Source organism: Entelurus aequoreus, linkage group LG11 (genome assembly GCF_033978785.1).
Source record: "Entelurus aequoreus isolate RoL-2023_Sb linkage group LG11, RoL_Eaeq_v1.1, whole genome shotgun sequence".
NCBI classification, from domain to species: domain Eukaryota; kingdom Metazoa; phylum Chordata; class Actinopteri; order Syngnathiformes; family Syngnathidae; genus Entelurus; species Entelurus aequoreus.
Window position 1 is genome coordinate 66,433,603 of NC_084741.1, and position 23,014 is coordinate 66,456,616.

Consider the following 23,014-nt stretch of genomic DNA (forward strand, 5'->3'; position numbering starts at 1 on the left):
GCACCTGGGGATAGGTTGATTGGCAACACTAAATTGGCCCTACTGTGTGAATGTGAATGTTGTCTGTCTATCTGTGTTGGCCCTGCGAAGAGGTGGCGACTTGTCCAGGGTGTACCCCGCTGAGATAGGCTTCAGCACCCCCCGTGACCTCAAAAAGGGACGAGTGGTAGAAAATGGATGGATGGTATCACTATATTTGTTTTTTGACTACTGTCATCAGTTTAGTCTCACATGTTGTCATTCTGCACACCAAATATAAGACGAGCTGTTTAAAAAAAAAATGGTGCCATTTATGTATGTGCAAGGGAGTGACCGGGGAAAAAAAGCACTGACTCACTTGTATGCATAAATCTATAGTCCTCGGAAATAAGACGACCAGTCCTTTTTCTAACCTAAATCTGTCTGATATTTGCGTCAATACGGTATTAAGCCCTTAATCCAGTCTTGTCTTTAAAGCTGTCTTGCCATCTTCCTCACAGATAAGATGGCGTGACAGCTTTTTTTGTGCAGCCTCTGATTTTCCAACTTGCAAAAGAAGCTGCAGGACAATGGACGAAGAAGAAAAAAATAGAGACAGTGTGACTTTGCTGCAGTGTGTTGAACAATTCTTCCTTCTTGCTCATTAACTTGGCCTTTTGATCCACCAGCACTGAACATCCAGCGCTGGGATGAATAATTAATTGGCAATTAAAGGTTAAATTCACAGAAAAACCTTGGGCGCTTGAGTTGGAAATTATGTGTAGCTGAGTGATGGTCACTCGATAGATGATGTAAGGGTTAATAAAAAGGGGGGGAAATGTGATCAGGTTGTCATTGTGCTGTTGTGCTGAAGCTGCTCAGTGACCATGTGACTCATATGACACATTTATTCTCGTGAAAGGATGGATTTATGGTGCTGCCTAAAGATTGTGGAAAACATGCTAGCCTACCGGTACATGTAATACTGATAGCTTCCGTTTACCGTATTTTACGGATTATAAATCACAGTTTTTTTCATAGTTTGGGTGCGACTTATACTCTCGAGCGACTTATGTGTGAAATTATTAACACATTACCGTAAAATATCAAATAATATTATTTATCTCATTCACGTAAGAGACTAGGCGTATATCAGCAATCGTCACACACACACGTCAACCAATAGAAATTCGTCGGGGGCGGGTCATGGCAGAAGTAAGCGACGTACTGATAGACGAGGAGATGGCAGAGTTGTTTAGAAGCAACACAGAGGAAAAAGATTTCATGGGATTTAGCGATTAGGAGTGACGGATTGTTTGGTAAACGTATAGCATGTTCTATATGTTATAGTTATTTGAATGACTCTTACCATAATATGTTACGTTAACATACCAGGCACGTTCTCAGTTGGTTATTTATGCCTCATATAACGTACACTTATTCAGCCTGTTGTTCACTATTCTTTATTTATTTTAAATTGCCTTTCAAATGTCTATTCTTGGTGTTGGGTTTTATCAAATACATTTCCCCCAAAAATGCGACTTATACTCTAGTGCAACTTACATGTTTTTTTCCTTCTTTATTATGCGTTTTCGGCCGGTGCGATTTATACTCCGGAGCGATTTATAATCCGAAAAATACGGTTATAATTTAACAACCCTTAATGGTGTGTACCAAATTTTGCTGTGTTTCCGTTAAACACCCTAAAGCCTGTGTCAAAGTCAAGGCCCGCGGGCCAGATCCGGCCTCCGATTGAATGATCAATGGCCCCCGGGATGATATTTGATTAGTATTAGAACCGGCTCGCAGGCCACAGCCGCCTGCTGCTGTTTTACACGCACCAATACTCCATCAGTGTTGGTGCTAGGAATTTTCAAAATGGGGTCCCAGGGACCCCATCAAGTCATAAAAATGGGGTCCCACGGTAAATGATTAAGTTCCCACTTTTTTGTAACCGTTTTGAAAACAAATGATACATGTATGCATTATCCTGTTATGTCTCACATTCAATATTGTGTTTTGGAAACATGTTGTCATAAACGTTACTTAATTCATTAAAAAAAACAATACAAAAGTAAACACATTTTTATGCATATGTAAATGTATTCTGTTATAAACATTCATTCACTTTCTTCTTTCCTTCATGGATCTAAACTTTACCGCTGCCATTATTTTTTTCTATATTTTTATTGTAATATTTTCAGAATGTGTTTGTTCCTCTTTTTGGCCAAAGTAAGTCAAAGAAAACAATCTGAAGTTGTCTTTAGTTTTTAGTTTTAATGCCATGATTTTAATAGTCCGGCAGATTTTCCTCCATGCGGCTCCTGAGCTAAAATGAGTTTGACACCCCTGCCCTAAAGTGACAGTTAGTGTACTGTCGAGCTGTGTGAGAAATTTCAAGTCCATCTGACTTATTTGGTCAAAGGGGCTGTTTGCAACCTAGTAATTGTGGAAAAATATAGATACTTTAAAATATATATATATATATTCTGTTTAACCACTAATTTTAACATAAGCTAGCCGATGATGTTCTTGTTATATTTTTTGTAGAGGTTTTCCAATCAGGGTTTTATACTGCCGATTCCGATATCAATCATCCATGAGTGAGATCGGCCGATACCAATACCGATACAGATCAAATGTATTAATTGTAATTTTTCAGTAACAAAACCAACACAATATTTAAACTTGTTCCCTATTTTCTTTTATTACAAAATAAAAAAATACTATCTATTACTCATTTAAGTCCTTTGGTTTTTGCTCTCAAAGTCCTCCAGTGTCCAAGGAATTATTCCCTGAAAATATCGATGTAATTACTCTTGTCATATATTAATACTACCCTTGGTATCGACACCATCAATTTCTGGATGGAGTATTGTGTCGTGTACTGATTGTGACAATGCTGGCACATCAACAGTTAACTCTCTTAACTCTTATTAATCTAACGTTCCTGTTAAAAGCTGCTTATGTTTTGCTGTAATGCGGTTTCATATACACCTTAATTTTTTTTTCTACATTTAAAACACTTCCTTGTGGTCTACATAACTTTTAAAGGTGGTTTCTTTGGTCAAAATTGCATAGATTTTGTTTTACAGACCATCTTCAAGCCGCTTTCTAAACGTCTCTTCAATATGCTTCGTTCTGTGGGCGGTCTTATTTTACGTGTCTTCTCCCCACCAGCCATGATGAATTTTTTAGCTCCTCCATGGCGAGTCTACTGACAGATTAAGTTCAAGCTATACACTAATTTGTATTAGAAATGGCAACAGCTGAGGATGCATGTGCATGTACGAGACAGTCTGTCCCACAACAACAGGATAGAACAAAAAGAAGGAACTTATTGACTTCATGGTTGAACCACAACGTCGGACTTGCACAAAGCTCTTTGGGTAAATGTCTACCATATATGGATATATTCGCCGATGTCACACTTGGGAAAATCGTTACCAGTGGAGCACATTCCATACGGCTCGTTAGGAGGAAAGACGAAGTAGTGAAGATTGTTTTTTTATAAATATATCCGCCATGCTTCCATGGTTTGATTTCAATTATTTGTAACTAATGCAGATCCCAAATACACAAAAACAGGCACCAATAGGTAAGAAACGTTGGTTTTGCATAATAGCTCCCCTTTAAAATTTACTTGGCACTTATTTCTTTGTGTTGTTTCAAGTTATTTTAGCGGTTAGCTTAGCTATGAGCATGCCTGCTTCTGGCTTGCGCTCGGTGTGTAACATGTTTAGCCTCGTCCTCCAGTCATATTAATACCTGATAATTATACTAAGAAATGCAGTTTATGTACCGTAATGTGATTATTATTAGCTTATGTATGGAGACACATATTTAGCTGCTAGCCGCCTGTCAGTCAGGGGACTAGAAATAAAGTGTCAGCCATAGGTGATCGGCATTTGTAATCGATGGCAATTCTTTTTTAAGAAAATCGTCCGATACAGATCGGCGGTGGCTGATCGAACAGCACATCCCAAATTTTTGGTTTAAAAGAGGGAATTTCGAGCAAATTGCAAACAGCCCTCTGTCTTGCCTCTGGTGAGGGGCGGTCACATTTTTTTCTCCTCCCGTCTTTTCCTGGCTTGTTCTCTTTTGTCTTGTCTTGTCTAAACTTTTTTGGAAGCCTCTTTCTTTGCGCCGTCCTCCAAATCTAATCATCAGACATGGAATTGATTAGCTGGACTCTCGGCTCTATTGACACAATCTTTTCGACGAGGAAATTAGGTTCTGGAGAGCCTGGCTGCCCTGATGGAACCATTGCTGCGGGGTACGTGAGGGATTCCTGGGACAAATGGAGAATCCTGTGCCTCTGTCCTTTCCATCGAGGATGTGGAAGACATCTACCTATTTGGAACCATGATCGCGGGGCACCTGCTGATTGGGCTGGGCATTGCCCTGGTGTATTGTAAAATTCGTAAGACGATGGCAGCCACTCAAGGAGCCCAAAGGCTGTTCGTCGCAATGGAAGGATTGGGCAGGGCTGTGGGAACACAGACTGTGGCGATTTCTGAACTGAATCGCAAGATGGATCACATCATGGAGAAGCTTGCTGTAAAGGAAGGTTTGGACATGAGAGCCAGCATGGACGAAAAGAACAGACAAGTCATTGTAATGCCTGCTCGAGAAAAAACAAAAATCCTTATCTACGATTTGACTCCCCTGAATGGCCTTGAGACAAGAACAGGCTGTTCTGTAATCATCCCCTGAGGAATTTCAAAGATGGACGCTTTTAACCTCCCTCCTTCCTCAACGACACCTGAGAATCGATCTTTGCTTGCATTGCATGCAGAACGACTCTGGGCTTATGAACATTACTTGACTTCACCCAAAGACAATGGGCATTTGTTTGCGGATGACTCTGCCTTGCTGGTATCCGGCAAGGACAAGTCACAGGTGGAGAAAATCCTCAGTGCTGAGCTCTGTAGAACTTGCACCTGGCTCGCTGACAACAAGCTATCCATCCACTTGGGTAAAACAGAATCCATCCTGTTTGGGTCCCACATCAAACTTAAGAGAGTCAATGACTTCACCATAAAAGTAGGTGACAGTGTCATCACCAGGAAAGATGAGGTCACCTACCTAGGTTCCATTCTAGAGGCTAACCTTTCCTGTGATAAAATGGCAACCAAGGTAATCAAAAAGGTTAACCAACGAACGAGATTTCTCTACAGAATTTCCTCTCTGGTCAACAAAAGCACCTTGAGGATTCTGGCGGGAACTCTCGTTCAACCCTTTTTCGATTACGCATGCACCTCCTGGTACCTTAGCACCTCCAAAACCCTCAAATCGAAACTCCAAACATCTCAGAACAAGCTAGTCAGGTTACTTCTAGACCTCCACCCCAGATCCCACCTCACTCCTACCCACTTCTCTAAAGTGGGCTGGCTCAAGGTGGAGGACAGAGTTAAACAACTTGCACTGAGCCTAGTCTATAAAATCCGCTGCACCTCCCTGATACCGAAGTACATGTCAAACTACTTCCTTAACGTAAATGACCGCCATAACCACAACACCAGGGGGTGCTCCACTAACCACGTTAAACCCAGATTCCGAACTAACAAAGGTCTTAACTCATTCTCTTTCTATGACACATCAATGTGGAATGTGCTCCCAACAGGTATAAAAGAAAGGGCATCTCTATCCTCCTTCAAAACCGCAATAAAAGTTCACCTCCAGGCAGCTACAACCCTAAACTAACACCCTCCCCGGATTGCTAATAATCAAATGTAAACAATCAAATGCAGATACTTTTTCTTTTTCTTATGCCTTCTGATCTCTCTCTCTCTCTCTCTCTCTCTCTCTCTCTCTCTCTCTCTCTCTCTCTCTCTCTCTCTATGTCCACTACTTGATGTCCATATCCCCCCCCCCCTCCCTCCACACCCCTGATTGTAAATAATGTAAATAATTCAATGTGATTATCTTGTGTGATGACTGTATTATGATGATAGTATATATGATAGTATATATCTGTATCATGAATCAATTTAAGTGGACCCCGACTTAAACAAGTTGAAAAACTTATTCGGGTGTTACCATTTAGTGGTCAATTGTACGGAATATGTACTTCACTGTGCAACCTACTAATAAATGGCTCAATCAATCAATCAATATATACAAACACACTCCCCACCCCCATCCAACGCCCCTCACCACCACCGCTTAATTCCTCTCCGGGGTTATGGACGGCTAGTAGCGCTTTATAGCAGCAGGCCGGCCTCCAGGGCCCCAAACCCCCCCCCCCTGTTGCGAGTTGTTGTGATTATATGTAACATGTTTATGTGTGCTATGCTAAATGAGGTTTTTTCCCTTGGACTCAGTCTGGACCCCCTCCTGAGGGTCCAGCCTTAGACTGATATTTTTTACTCTTCCCCCCTTTCCCAATATCACCTTTTTCCCACCTTTTTTAAGGAGCGCCGTAAGTGGCTGATCCGTTGGCGGTCCCGTCTTGTCTCCCTGTAACGTATGTCTGCTCTTAGTGGGACTGTGCCGAAAATGAAATTTCAGTTCTTGTGTGTCTTGTACATGTTAAAAAATGGACAATAATAAAGCATCTTGAATCTTGAATCTTGATCTTGAAATACCAGTGCCACAATGTGGTGTATTAGTCATAGAAATAATAGCACAGGCAACACAGTAAGGATGCATATTTTTGGTTGGTTGAAGTTTATTTCGAACATGTATGCCGTTTTATTCTGTTACATCACATTTTCATTACAATATGCCCGAAAAGGAGTACCGGTAGTAAGATATTTTGTCAAGTTTTCATCCTTTTGTTTGCAGCAACATAAGAGTAGCAGAGTTGTTTTGTCCCATGGCTTTATGCATTTATTGTGTCTTCCCCAATGTTGAAAATATATCAGTCGGTCTCTTCTAATAGCTCCCTTTGACCCTCCTTGGTTCTTCCAGCCAATAAACACAAGCCATGGATCGAAACCGAGTACCAGGGAATCGTTATGGAGAACGACAACACCGTGCTTCTCAACCCGCCGCTCTTCGCCCTGGATAAAGACGCTCCTCTGCACTACGCCGGTACAGTACATTAAATGACCTGAACATCCTTAGAGGAGATGATTTCTTCTTGTAGTTTGTCATTGGCCAATGTGTTTCCTCCATATTAGCCCTGCCGAGGGCCTCTATTTTTAGAGCGTAGTAGTGTAATTGAAGCCATCATTGCAGGAGCAGTCAGCCACTCTATCATGCGCGCACCCTGGGACCTGAAAATAAGCATGGCCTTCAAATTATTATGGCGCAACTAGAAGGACTTTCGAGAATGTAATGGGGGCTGGTGTCACTCAGAATATAAGAGATTGGATGACATACTTTTTTGCATCGAGTGTCAGCAACATTCATCTTTATTCCTCTCTGCAAGTTATTGCCAATGATAACCCAAGGAAGTCTGCATCTTTTATGTTTGAAATGCACCTAACATGCTTCTTCTTTTTATGGTTTTAAATCCTAATTAATGGTTGGTAAATGGTATGGTATTTTATAAGATCTGTTATTTTATTCCTACCCCAAAAGGGACAAGTTGTAGAAAATGGTAGATGGATATTTAAGCCTTATATAAGGACACAAATGTTCGATGCATGAAGATTAAAATAACACCTATTAAAAATGAGAAAAAACAGTTTAATTCACACTTTTAGTGTTTTGAATTTAAGGCCCCTATCATTTCAACATTTTTATTTTATGTATTTGATCCTCATGGGGAAAATGTAAGTATTAGAGTAGTACAGAATGAAGCAGCGCGCTCATAAAGATGCAATTTTTGGGGGAGTGGCAAATTCTGAAAAAAAATGCTCTTTTGTTTTGAAATGATTAATTATTCTTTTTACTATTTTAGACTTTATGTAATTTGATAATTTAATACCATACATATACTATTTGTATAATAAAGTAGTGACATACAGTACAGGCCAAAAGTTTGTATACACACTTTCTCATTTCAATGCGTTTTCTTTATTTTCATGACTATTTACATTGTAGATTGTCACTGAAGGCATCAAAACTATGACACCTGTGAAGTGAAAACCATTTCAGATGACTACCTCTTGAAGCTCATCGAGAGAATGCCAAGAGTGTGCAAAACATTAATCAGAGCAAAGGGTGGCTATTTTGAAGAAACTAGAATATAAAACATGTTTTCAGTTATTTCACCTTTTTTTGTTAAGTACATAACTCCACATGTGTTCATTCATAGTTTTGATGCCTTCAGTGACAATCTACAATGTAAACAGTCACGAAAATAAAGAAAACGCATTGAATGAGTAGGTGTGTCCAAACGTTTGGCCTGTACTGTACATCAGTAAATTACTTAGTAAAATGTTTTTGTGTACCAGTATTTTATTTTTTCAGCTAACAATGTTGTTAGCTGATGCTAAGTAGTTAGCTAAATATGGATAGTTAGCTGAAGCTTGCCAAGGAAGGCTATATGATTACGTAGATACAAATGTAAATTCATAGATAGATATAGTAAATACAAAGATAAATATACATATTGTTAGATAGCTGACTACGCACAGTAGATAGGACAAACTGACAAGTTAGCTACAGGACATGCTGTACAGTATTTGTAACTACTGTGGCATATGACAAGCTACCTATTGTTAGCTAGTGATATAAAAATCGTATAAATACATTGTAGTATAATTAGATGTACAATTAGATATACATCCCAAATATATTGCTCACTAAATACACAATTTCTGCCTTTATTCATTTGCCCCTTCCCAGGTGAAATTTGTGGCTTTAGGGTCCATAATGGCCCCTCAGGCTCAGGTTCTGTCCAGTTCGAGGCGGTGGTCCTGGACCGCTCCACTGGCGAGGGTCTGGTCCGCTCCAAGGAGCCGCTGGACTGCGAGAGCCAGCGGGAGCACAGCTTCACCATCCAGGCCTACGATTGCGGCGAGGGGCCTGATGGAGTCAACAGCAAGAAATCCCACAAGTGGGTCCATCCTCCTGAGAAAGCTTGCACATCTTTTTTCCCCCCAACTTTTGTAAACGCCATGTCTTCCCTTTTCTTCATCCCTCAGGGCCACTGTGCACGTACGTGTCAATGACGTCAACGAGTTCTCTCCTGTGTTTGTGGAGCGTCGCTACGAGGCGTCGGTCCCCGAGGGACGTCTCTTCGACCGGATCGTACGAGTGGAGGCTCTGGATGCTGACTGCTCGCCACAGTACAGCCAGATCTGCTTCTATGACATCTTCACTCCCAATGTGCCCTTTGCGATTGACAATGACGGTAAGACGCTTAGTGTACACAATGCCATCTTTCATTTTTCAGTTCATGAGCATTTTCAAATGTAAAAAAATTGGTGGGGAATCCACCATGTACGCCCCCTTTCCACTGCACTGTATACTCTCCTTTTCCATAGGCAAAACAAGATATTATTTCTACTACCCGGTACTATTTCTACTACCCTTGTACATGATTGACGTAAACAACTGCTGGTCAAGCAGATTAATCCTGTAACATTTAAGGACACGTTCCAAGCTTGAATTGACAAAAAAATTAACAAATGTCTAGACTCCAAACATCCCAGAACAAGCTAGTCAGGTTACTTCTAGACCTCCACCCCAGAACACACCTCACTCCTACCTGCTCAGGGTGGAGGACAGAGTAAAACAAATTGCACTGAGCCTAGTCTATAAAATTTGCTACACCCCCCTCATACCAAAGTACATGTCAAACTACTTCCATAACGTAAATGACCGCCATAACCACAACACCAGGGGGAGCTCCACAAACCATGTTAAACCCAGATTCCGATCTAACAAAGGTCTTAACTTATTCTCCTTCTATGCCACATCAATATGGAATGCACTCCCAATAGGTGTAAAAGACAGTGCATCTCTACCCTTCTTCAAAACCGCACTAAAAGACCACCTCCAGGCAACTACAACCCTAGACTAACACCCTCCCCCCACCACATCCCACCTCCCCAGATTGTAAATAATCAAATGTAAATAATCAAATGTATATACTTGTTCTTATGCTTTCTGAGCTCACTGTGTTCACTGCTCGCTGTACATATCTTACGAAGTCAGACCTACACTGTTTCAATGTCCATTTCTCAGATTATATAATTGTTGATGACTGAAGTGCTGATATCAACCAAACCTAAAACCTAATTCACTCTACAATTTGCTTTTTCTTTGGCTTTTATTTATTGTTTTTTGGGGGGGATGGGGAAAAGGTGATGATTACCATCGAACCAGAAATGTTTACTTCTGACAATTTTGTGACATGTAGAAAAGGGTCTGGCTGCAGCTCAGCAATACAAGTTATAATTTAAACCTGCAAGCAGCTTGTGCAATTTCTGGTTCACGCGAGTCAGCGGGAACGCATGACGCATCCCGTTAGGTGCTTACCAATGCCCAGACCCAGGAAGATTGGAGCACGCGGAAGGAAGTTGTAGCTGTTATAATTTTCCACTACAAGGCGGTGATATTGGCGTTAATATCAATATCTAGTCATGATAAGTTCCCAACCTTAAAGCCTCATAGCAGTTTGGAAGGAGAGTTAATCACTTATGGTCAAGTAATGACAGTTTGATGGTTAATGGCGAGGATCCTTTTTTCCCATTAGGCTGCACCCAACCACAAATAGGTACAAATAGATACTGACACATCAAGAATTTCAAAGTGTCATCATCATCATTTTAACCAATTCTCATCGAGATCTGAATTTGTGGAGCCGAGTTACAAATGTTAAACATTTCCTGGCGAAGTATCAGATCAAACTGGGGCAGAGGCTAATTTTTTCTCATTTTCAAGGGGGCGCTAGAGTGTGAATTTTGACATTTTGTATTTTAGACCCCGAAAATATAATTTTTATCGTTGGACGGTACGCGCTTGCAAAAAATGGTGAATTTTCGTGCATTTTAAGTACCTTTAAAATGCGATAGAAGTGGGACAATAATGATGAACGAAACAATTCCGTTCGGGCCGTCACAGTTTTTGCTGCTCGGCCCTAATTATTGATCGCATAAATGCAGGCTAAATGAAGATTTCCAAGCAAATCAATCATTCATTCAAAGTTTATTTATATAGCCCTTAATCACAAGTGTCTCAAAGGGCTGCACAAGCCACAACGACATCCTCGGCTCAGATCCCACATCAGGGCAAGAAAAAACTCAACTCAATGGGAAAGAACGAGAACCCCCCCCGTTCCCCCACGAGCGACCAGTGCAATGGATGTCGAGTGGATCTAGTTAATAGTGTGAGAGTCCAGTCCATAGTGGGGCCAGCAGGGGATCATCTTGAGTGGAGAAAAGTCAGCAGCATCGAGACGTCCCCAACTGATGCACAGAGGAGGGGTCCACCCAGGGTCCCGACTTTGAATCGCTAGCGCCTCATCTGTGGTCACCTGATAGGGGCAGAGCAGAAAAGAGACGGCAGATCAACTGGTCTAAAAGAGGGGTCTATTTAAAGGCTAGAGTATACAAATGAGTTTTAAGATGGGACTTAAATGCTTCTACTGAGGTAGCATCTCTAACTGTTACCGCTAGGGTATTCCAGAGTACTGGAGCCCGAATAGAAAACGCTCTATACCCAACAGACCTTTTTTGGGCTCTGGGAATCACTAATAAGCCAGAGTTCTTAGAACGCAGATTTTTTGCCGGGACATATAATACAATCAGCAAGATAGGATGGAGCTAGACTGTTTACTATTTTATACGTAAGTAGTAAAACCTTAAAGTCGCATTTTAAGTGCACAGGAAGCCAGTGCAGGAGAGCCAGTATAGGCGTAATGCTCACCAAACATCATATAGCTCATGCTAACGTAATAGCATGTAGATGGCTACTAGCATGGTATTGGCTCCCGAGGGCTGTATCCCCTCTCCATTTGAGCAGTTTTGATGTGTTGTAGTTTTGTTATACATTGGTAATAAAAAATACACCTGTATGACAGATACCTAAAACATTGCCTGTGAAAAAAAGTTTTTTGACGGTGACAGCTTGACACTAGAGCCTATTATTTCCTATTGAAGCTACTGTTTGTAATTCCTTTAGAAAGACCCTTGCACACACATCATGCACATCGATAGGGTCAAGCTATTGCAGCTCCTTCATTCTCCTGCCAGGTGGAAGCCCAAAAATGTTCAAAGTTTACTTAAAAAGTGTGGGTGGACTATAGTTATGTGGTTGTATCTGCATAAACACAAGCAGAGGCTTACCAGGTGCATGCGGCGTCTCTTTGTTGCTGCTATTCCCTCATGTCTTCGCCCTCGTTATGGCGTCCACTGGCAGACCGGCTGACAATACAAAGCAGGATAAGAAAGGAAGGAAGCTGGCTCACTGTGACTCTGCAGAAACTCAGGGCCTTGCGTTCTGAACCCGCTGCAGGCTTCTCCTGATCATGTCAAGTCTATTTCACACTCTTGTTTTGAGACAATTACTTTCTCTCACCTCTTGTTAACCAACAGTACTTAATTATATGTGCTTTGTATCAATAAGTTGCCATTGTGTGTGGGATTTGGTGTCGAACTCCTGTGCTACACTTTTAGTTCTGTTCTCATTATATTCTCCTCTGCTTTTCTCCCCTTCCCGTCTTCGTCTCCTAGGCAACATTAAGAACACTGAGCCGTTGGACTCTAAACGTCAGCGCGTTTACACCTTCTGGGTGACCGCTTTCGACTGCGGAAAGAACCGCGCTCAAGCTGATGCGCAGGTCGTCGTCACGGTCAAGCCGTCCTGCAAACCTGGCTGGATGGGTAACTGCCATTGCTTTGCTGTTACTTGCTTTAGGCTATGTTCACACTGCAGGTCGATTCCCATTTTTCACCTTTCACGTTTCATTCGATAGGGTACCAATTCCTGGTACCTGAGAATCGATACCAGTACTCGACGTTACCAATAAATCCTTCTTCTGTTTGGGTTCATGTCCTAATAAATGTTAATTTGTTTAAATACAAAATAAATGTATTATTTAACATTTAACAATGAGCTGATAATGAAAACTGCTGTCCAGTTGTTATTTATTGTTTTCTTACACTTGTAATTATCATTTGCAACAAGCAATTCCGAGTGAGGAAGTAGGTTTTGCCACTAAGCTGAATCTCGTCTTTAGTAGTGGTGGGCCGCGCGTTTCTCACCTAGGCCTTCAGTGATGTCCTACTTAGTCCTCTCAAAATACTGTAATTTATGTCACCACATAGACACGGCTGGAGATATTATACCAGCAGAGAAGGCCTTGCTGGCCCTGACGGCCCACCACTGGTCTTTAGTGTTTAAACTGTTAGTATTGCACTTATTACACACCAGCTGTTTGATTGTAATGTGCATCTTAGTTGTAGTTTTCATCATCAATTTTGGTGTTGTTGAAATCCACATGTAAAATAGCTAATGCTAATAGCAGCATGTCTATGGCAAATCCGCCGTAAATTAGCATCGAGCTAGCACATTTAGAAAAATGAGGCCTCGCTGTACATTTTAGTATTTTTATATCAGGCCTACTTGCTTTGTTGGCATTGCACATGCTATTGCAACGTTACCGAGAGGCAGTTCGACTGAGTCTGCTGCTTGAGTGATTGTTTTCCCTCCAAGTGTTTGAGCCGGCTGAGACGTCACATGCAACAGAGGAATCAAAATATGGCACCGTTTTGAGTTTACGTGAATCGATACCCGGTCGTACTGTCGAAATTTGGTCGTTGCCTATAAAAATAGCAAATTCGGTACACGTCCCTAGCTGTATCTGATTTTTGTCAACGTTAAAAGTGCAATTTAATTTTTGTTTCAAATTCAAACATTGACTCTTTCATATGTAGATATAATTCAAGATATGTATCCAATGCAACTGAACAACCGGGTCGTGTTCATCCGACCTATACGTCATCAAAAAGCTAACAACGTCATAATTCTTTACCAAAAAATATGTTTTTTGTGTTTTGTAATGTTAATTAAAAGATTGGATATAAAGAAAAATCCAAAATGGGCATTATACCCTGCAGTGTGAACATAGCCATAGTTGTCATTTGGCTTCTTGATTTTTAGTCTGTGGGTTGGGATCTATGTGGGCTGGCGCTAATATGACTCACCCTCGAGTTGAAGGAGGTGGTGTTGCAGCTCAATAATATCTGGCAAGTTAACAAATGTAACTGTTTCAATATAACTATGGATCATTGACAAGATTTTGTCTTGCTTTGGTTCTTTCCAGGCTTAATTGAAGGCTCTTTACATAAGATGGGCATGATAATTGATTCGTAGACTTGTGTCAATTGTGAAATGTTATTGAATTAATTGGGTCTTACAAGCAATTGAAGCTAAATGTAGTGCACTACTTTTCTGCAACCAGCAAAGGCGCCGTTGAATTAGACAAGTTTGTGGCATAAAAAAAGAGTAACATGACGTTCGAATGACATTTCTAATTGTTGGCCTTGTGGTTAGAGTGTCCGCCCTGAGATCGGTAGGTTGTGAGTTCAAACCCCGGCCGAGTCATACCAAAGACTATATATGACAAGCATAGCACAGCATTTTCAGTCATCTTTGCAGTTTTGTGTGAACTTTTTGACCGTGAATTAGACTCCAGCCCTGCAAAGCACTACCTGTACATTGGATGAACTCTGATTTGGGTGGTTTTAAATGCAGGTTGGACTAAGCGAGTGGAGTATACGCCTGGATCAGGTAGCATCCCGCTCTTCCCCAGCTTGCATTTGGAGACGTGTGAGGAGACCGTGTGGAACATCCAGGCCACCGTAGAGCTTCAGACGGGCCACATCGGCAAAGGCTGTGATCGAGACAGCTACTCTGACAGATCTGTGCGACGACTTTGCGGTGGGTTCCAGTCCAAATGCAAAACATGTGAATCTTAATATACTTTTATGGATATTTTTTCACTTCATCTTTTTCAGGTGCTGTTCGGGGCGAGGTGGACCTTCTCCCGCCTCCGTCACCCGCTGCCAACTGGACGTCAGCTCTTCCCACGCTGCCCTCCTCGGATTCCTCCCTGGTCTTCTCCTTTAACGGCTCAAACCATGTGGCTGTTGTGCCCGACTCGGTCGTCTCTGGGCTGTCTGGCGACCATTTCACTTTGCAGCTGTGGATGCGCAGGTGGGGCACCAACGTCCAGCCCGTGGCCGCTCAGCCTAAAGGGAGTCGCAAGGAGGAAGAGACCATTGTGTGTGGCACTATCAAGAATGGTGTGTTACACAAAATACTTATTTTGTCAATGATTTAAAAGCTAGAGAACTTGTTTAAGAGCGACACACGTGAGAAAATTAATTTTCCTCTCGTGTTTGCTCCACTTTTTAAAGTTGTGACTTTTCAAGACGTCATATAGGAAAAAAACCTCATGCATTTGTATACCCGCCACTTTTCACTAAGGACAGCTTTGTTAAAAAGAAAACACCCAAAAAACAGGCTTTGCTACACATCTTACAATAACACATGGCGCTCTTTCACCCATCATTCAACTGCAGATATAGAAGATTGGTAGGTTTTGCTCTTCTTCAGCAAATACCTGTGAAAAATCTGTTATAAATGTTGGTCAAACCCCAAATTGTACGTCCTCAGGAGTATTCCACTTTAGAGGTTGCACTATACGAAGTGCTGACTTAACAAGCCACCAGTCTTTATTGTGAAAATTAGGTCAGGAGGAGATTGACAACATCTTTGTTGTAGTTCGTCCCGATAAAACTGCTGCTGTGGCAATAACCATGCTAAGATAAGGGCTTGCCATTGTTTACAAGCTAATAGTTCACTGTAAAATGCGTTCCTGCGTCCTAAAGAGATGCCAAAGGGTCCACTTGGACCGTAATTGCATACCTGTCCTCTAACAAAGAGATTCACAACTATTCTCACCGTGGGACACACATTTTTTTCACATTGTTTGTCTTTTCTGAAAATATACGTTAGATAAATACACACATTTACATTTGCAAAGTGCTGCTCAAATTAAATACCAATATTGCACGGAATAACCAAGTCTACTACATTGGACATTTTCACTTATATAGTATTTCACAAAAGTGAGTATTTCAACGTATTTATGACCGTGTATCTTCTTAAAGGGACAACACTAGGATAAAAAACGTGCATACTACGTACAGGTAGGTCAGTGTACAGCTTGTATAGCAATATAGATTCACTATTCACTAGTAGTGGGACTCTATGGGCACATCACGATTCGATTCGACTCTGATTCATGGGGTGACAATTTGATTCAGAATCGATGTTTGTAATACATTATTCTATATATGAATTATAAATTATAAACCTCAATTTCCAAACTTAAATGGTTCTTGAACAGTGCTTGTAAATAGAAACGTTTTTGTATTGAAGGAAATGTGTCAATAAGAAACAATGTAAACATGAATTTACAGTACAGGCCAAAAGTTTGGACACACCTTCTCATTCAATGTATGTTCTTTATTTTCATGACTATTTACATTGGAGATTGTCACTGAAGGCTTTAAAACTATAAATTAATACATGTGGAGTTATGTACTTAACAAAAAAAGGTGAAATAACTGAAAACATGTTTTATATTCTAGTTTCTTCAAAATAGCCACTCTTTGCCCTGATTACTGTTTTGCACACTCTTGGCATTCTCTCGATGGTTATCATTTCCCAGGTGTGCTTGAAGCTCATTGAGAGAATGCCAAGAGTGTGCAAAGCAGTAATCAGGGCAAAGGGTGGCTATTTTGAAGAAACTAGAATATAAAACATGTTTTCAGTTATTTCACCTTTTTTTGTTAAGTACATAACTCCAAATGTGTTCATTCATAGTTTTGAGGCCTTCAGTGACAATCTACAATGTAAATAGTCATGAAAATAAAGAAAACGCATTGAATGAGGAGAAGGTGTGTCCCAACTTTTGGCCTGTACTGTAGGTTTCCAGTCTCGACAGAAGTCCATTGTCGACAACGCTGTTGATACTTCCTGAATGTTTCAAACCACATATCTCTGGTCCATCGCTTTCTTTGGACTCATATTAAGCTTACAATTTAAAAAAAATGCTCTAAAAAGTCTGAAAAAACATTTAAAAGCACGCAAAGTAGCCATTAGCACAGGATCTAATGACAGCACTGCTTTGCTGACTGAATGAGCTCGAAGATCAATAAGCCTGCCCACAAAATGGCTGCGAAATTTCAAAACAAAATGAATATCAAAATAAAAGACCACATCTATTTTAGACAGGTGATCCTCCAAGTGAGAATCCTTGCTCTCACCAATCCACCTGTCTTTCATGATCAAATGTTTCTGTGACTTTTTTAGGTTTTTTTCCCACCCTCCCATAACATGTTTTGCTGGAGCCTTCAGTGGGTTATAATCTCAGATGCTCAGAGATGCAGGTTTAGCAGAGAAAACCGCTGCGTGTTTACAGCCTGAGTCTTTACTCTGCTCTTGAGGGAGGCATTTAAACTCCACATGCTTGAACAGCCAAGTGGGCAGCACAAGTCCAATCACAGAGTGAATCTGCGCCCGGCTGCCGGAATATTGTTTGAATATTTTTGCTGCGTAAAGGTGCACAGTCAGCACTAAAATAAATGCTTGGAGGCGCACACGGGCGAGAGATTAAACCAAAGAAAAATCCATAGGAAACCTGAGCTGAAGTCCAGACCGCTCTAAGCCGCCAATTAATTGCTTCTCCTGTGCTCTCCACAGACGACTCGTTCTCCCACTATTCCCTGTCAGTGCACGGCTGCCGCCTCTCTCTCTTCTACTGGCCCGACGTTTCCGCTGCACGCCCCGTCAAGTTCTTGTGGAAACTGGAGCAGGTACTGGGGGAGCTGCAACACTTTGCACTTTGATGTGTTGCTCACTTTCACATGAAACAGTGAATCCCATGTAAGGTTAATGGTCATGTACGTGCCCAAACAAACACATCTGCAAATCCCACCATGCAGTACACATATGATAATAAATAAATCATTTTTGTTTGAATATTTAAAGCATAAACCAATTGGGTATGTGTGAGAGTGTATGGCTTGGTGGTGGTGGTGGGTTCGTTTTTGACTAGCCACTGGCCCCAGACAGATTGAAGAGGATTAAATTAAAGCTGATACAGAGTTTAAGCTTTTAAGATTTGTCTGAACCGCCTGCTGATACCTTGTTACATTACACTGTTCTCCTATGCACATTATTTTAATATTTGTCTTGTCATTTTACCCTTTCTATTCTACTTTCTTTGCGCTTCCAATTCACTGGGATTTCTATTCATTTTACTTGAATTATTATTCAAAGAGAAATACTTTACTGAAGGTTTATTTTTTAAATAAAAAATATTAAAATATGAAATTAAAACAAATAGTTTAAAATACTTAACACTCTCTTTCTCTATCTATCTATCTATATATATATATATATATATATATATATATATATATATATATATATATATATATATATATATATATATATATATATATATATATATATATATATACACAGTCGTGGTCAAAAGTTTACATACACTGTAAAGAACATAATGTCATGGCTGTCTTGAGTTTCCAATACTTTCTACAACTCTTATTTTTTTGTGATAGAGTGATTGGAGCACATTCTTGTTGGTCACAAAAAACATTCATGAAGTTTGGTTCTTTTATGAATTTATTATGGGTCTACTGAAAATGTGACTAAATCTGCTGGGTCAAAAGTAAAAACAGGAATAAAAACATGAACATTTTCAAATAGTTAAAACATGAATTTGTATTTTAAAATGTAATGATTTTATTTAATAATGTCTTTAAAGCTAAATTTGTTAGCTCATTTGCCAAGCTGTTACGGTATGGATGAAGATATTTTTTTAATTTAAATGATAAAGATCTAAAATAAAATAGAATGATCGTAAAATGTGAATGTTCTTGAAATATTTTTTAAAGTATAACATTTTTTAAATGTATAAAAAGGAATGTTTGCAAGCTATGTTTGTAAGCTAATAGATACGATGTCTAAAAAGCTAAGGGCAAAGATCAATGACTAAGAATGTATTTGTGGTAGGGATGTCCGATAATATCGGCCTGCCGATATTATCGGCCAATAAATGCGTTAAAATGTAATATCGGAAATTATCGGTATCGTTTTTTTTATTATATGTATCGGGTTTTTTTTTGTTTGTTTTTTTTTTATTTTTTTATTAAATCAATATAAAAAACACAAGATACACTTACAATTAGTGCACCAACCCAAAAAACCTCCCTCCCCCCATTTCTTTCTGTTATCAATATTCTGGTTCCTACATTATATATCAATATATATCAATACAGTCTGCAAGGGATACAGTCCGTAAGCACACATGATTGTGCGTGCTGCTGGTCCACTAATAGTACTAACCTTTAACAGTTAATTTTACTCATTTTCACTAATTACTAGTTTCTATGTAACTGTTTTTATATTGTTTTACTTTCTTTCTTATTCAAGAAAATGTTTTTAATTTAGTTATCTTATTTTATTATTATTTTTAAAAAGTACCTTATCTTCACCATACATGGTTGTCCAAATTAGGCATAATAATGTGTTAATTCCACGACTGCATATATCGGTTGATATCGGTATCGGTTGATATCGGTATCGGTAATTAAAGTGTTGGACAATATCGGAATATCAGATATCGGCAAAAAGACATTATCGGACATCCCTAATTTGTGGAATATAAAAAATTTTTTTTTTTTCAAACTACCATAATATTTGTTTAATGTATGACAATAAAATAAATGTTTGATAGCTAAGTTTGCTATATACAGAGGTGACTAGTAAACAGTTTTTTGTGGGATAACATATTTAATCATTTGACATTTATTGTATGTTTTGTACTTGTGATCAACTAATTTGTGTAACATTGTCATTTTATTTTATTAAATGGCCAATTATTACTTTGGGGCTGGTTTGCGCACAACATTCTGTTCTAATGTCCTCTGTGGTCAACAGGTATGCGACAGCGAGTGGCACCATCTGTCACTTAGCGTTCAGTTCCCTTCGGTGACCCTGTATGTGGACGGTGTGACCTTTGACCCTGCCCTCATCCACGACAATGGCGCCCTGCCTAACCCGGTCCCCCGCCAGAGAATGCTTATTGGCGCCTGCTGGGGTGAGTGAGAGGAACGCTGGTGACGCGGTAGATGTATAATTCACCTTTTACTTAACCGGATTGAGTGTGACAGGCAGCGTCAGAGAGCGGAGGGCTAATGAAACACATTTTTGCGTAAACACCATGAGCAGCAGCTGTGCGGTCCCTCCATTGGTGACGTGTCGTTTAAATCACATTGCCAACTCCACAGTCTGCTGTCAGGATGTTTTTGTTTTTTTAAGCGCGCTCTCGTGGGATGCTTTTTACATTCACTCGCTTATGATTTAGCTGTTTTTTTGTCTTTGAGGGCTAATAATATAACTGAATTATCAATTATTCAACAGCTATCAGCCTCTTACAGCAGCACCACAATAAAATGTCTAAATCTCTGGATGCCAATTAGCAGAGAGGAGTGCAAATACACTCTCACAAGCACTGTAGAAGTTGCTGGTCACAGCTGCTGGATAACAGAGACTTTTATAGTCTTTAAAAAAGAAAAACTTATTCACACTAGAATACACCACTCACATTTCAGCAAGCATTTTTTTGACAGCCTATTTTCTCAAGGGACAATATTATAGAAATAGATATACTGTACTTTGGAGAAGTCAGGAGTCCTGCTGGTACTGGAGCATTGTTTTAATCAACACCATACATTCTCAATGTTTTTTTTTAATCGTAATAAGGAACAGTGCACTTAATAAACATAAATTAAAACGAGTTAGCAAAATAGCGCATTTCAAACTATTTGCTAGAACTATGGTGGCCCTTAAGTGAAAAATGTCCCTTAAACTGGAGATAGTAGCCACAGCAGCAGACAGGTAGTTGTAATACTGTAGAACCTACAGTCGCGATCAAAAGTTTACATACACTTGTAAAGAACATAATGTCATGGCTGTCTTGAGTTTCCAATAATTTGTACAACTCTTTTTTTTTGTGATAGTGTGATTGGAGCACATACTTGTTGGTCACAAAAAACATTCATGAAGTTTGGTTCTTTTATGAATTTATTATGGGTCTACTGAAAATGTGACCAAATCTGCTGGGTCAAAAGTATACATACAGCAATGTTAATATTTGGTTACATGTCCCTTGGCAAGTTTCACTGCAATAAGGCGCTTTTGGTAGCCATCCACAAGCTTCTGGCAAGCTTTTGCTTGAATTTTTGACCACTCCTCTTGACAAAATTGGTGCAGTTCAGCTAAATTTGTTGGTTTTCTGACATGGAGTTGTTTCTTCAGCATTTTCCACACGTTTAAGTCAGGACTTTGGGAAGGCCATTCTAAAACCTTAATTCTAGCCTGATTTAGCCATTCCTTTACCACTTTTGACGTGTGTTTGGCGTCATTGTCCTGTTGGAACACTCAATTGCGCCCAAGACCCAACCTCTGGGCTGATGATTTTAGGTTGTTCTGAAGAATTTGGAGGTAAACCTCCTTTTTCATTGTCCCATTTAAAGCACCAGTTCCATTGGCAGCAAAACAGGCCCAGAGCATAATACTACCACCACCATGCTTGACGGTAGGCATGGTGTTCCTGGGATTAAAGGCCTTACCTTTTCTCTTCCAAACATATTGCTGGGTATTGTGGCCAAACAGCTACATTTTTGTTTCATCTGACCACAGAACTTTCCTCCAGAAGGTCCTATTTTTGTACATGTGATGTCAGACGAAACAAAAATTGAGCTGTTTGGCCACAATACCCAGCAATATGTTGGGAGGAGAAAAGATGAGGCCTTTAATTCCAGGAACACCACTCCCACCGTCAAGCATGGTGGTGGTAGTATTAAGCTCTGGGCCTGTTTTGCTGCCAATGGAACTGGTGCTTTAAATGGGACAATGACAAGGGAGGATTACCTCCAAATTCTTCAGGACAACCTAAAATCATCAGCCCGGAGGTTGGGTCTTGGGCGCAGTTGGGGGTTCCAACAGGACAATGACCCTAAACACACCCCAAACTTGCCAAGGTACATGTAGCCAAATATTAACATTGCTGTATGTATAATTTTGACCCAGCAGATTTGGTCACATTTTCAGTAGACCCATAATAAATTCATAAAAGAACCAAACTTCATGAATGTTTTTTGTGACCAACAAGTATGTGCTCCAATCACACTATCACAAAAAAAATAAGAGTTGTAGAAATTATTGGAAACTCAAGACAGCCATGACATTATGTTCTTTACAAGTGTATGTAAACTTTTGATCGCGACTGTATGTGTCAAAGTCAAGGCCCGCGGGCCACATCCGGCCCGCGAATGAATGATCTATGGCCCCCAGGATGTTATTTGATTAGTATTAGAAACGGCCCGCAGGCCACAGCCGCCTGCTGCTGTTTTGCACGCACCAATACTCCATCAGTGTTGGCGCTAGGAATTTTCAAAATGGGGTCCCAGGGATCCTATCAAGTCATAAAAATGGGGTCCCAGGGACCCTATCAAGTCATAAATATGGGGTACCACAGTACATTTTTGGGGTCGCACTTTTTTGTAACCGTTTCGAAAACAAATGATAAATGTATGCATTATCCTGTTATGTCTCACATTCTATATTGTTTTGGAAAAAGGTTGTCATAAACGTTACTTAAATCATTAAAAAAAATAGTACAAAAGAAAACACATTTTTATGCATATGTAAATATATTCAGTTATCAACATTCATTCACTTTCTTCTTTCCTTCATGGATCAAAACTTTACCGCTGCCGCAATTTTTTTCAATATTTTTATTATAATATTTTCAAAATGTGTTTGTTCTATTTTTGGCCAAAGTAAGACAAAGAAAACAATTTGAAGTTGTCTCTATTTTTTACTTTTAATGCCATGATTTTAATAGTCCGGTCCGCGTGTGCACAGCTGAGCTAAAATAAGTTTGACACCCCTGCTGTAGAACAACCAGGAGCCACATAGCCTCATATGGTAGCGGAGGCTGACATTTTTTTGCTAGTAATGTAAAAAAATTGCCTTGCATGCATGTGTACTGAAAATAATCAGATTTAACTAATTAGTCATGCAAGAGTATATTCTATAGCATGTGTCTTTT

General features: G+C 39.9%; 1 protein-coding gene across 1 annotated transcript in view; it reads left to right on the forward strand.

Moving 5' to 3' along the window:
• clstn3 (calsyntenin 3) overlaps positions 1–23,014 on the forward strand; it is a 50,242-nt gene that overhangs the window by 4,930 nt on the left and 22,298 nt on the right. The window contains exons 3-10 of the mRNA XM_062063831.1: positions 6,874–6,996; positions 8,701–8,911; positions 9,000–9,208; positions 12,534–12,683; positions 14,557–14,742; positions 14,820–15,107; positions 17,575–17,687; positions 19,837–19,996. Of these exons, the coding sequence (XP_061919815.1) occupies positions 6,874–6,996; positions 8,701–8,911; positions 9,000–9,208; positions 12,534–12,683; positions 14,557–14,742; positions 14,820–15,107; positions 17,575–17,687; positions 19,837–19,996 (1,440 nt within the window). The remainder of the gene's footprint in view (positions 1–6,873; positions 6,997–8,700; positions 8,912–8,999; positions 9,209–12,533; positions 12,684–14,556; positions 14,743–14,819; positions 15,108–17,574; positions 17,688–19,836; positions 19,997–23,014) is intronic.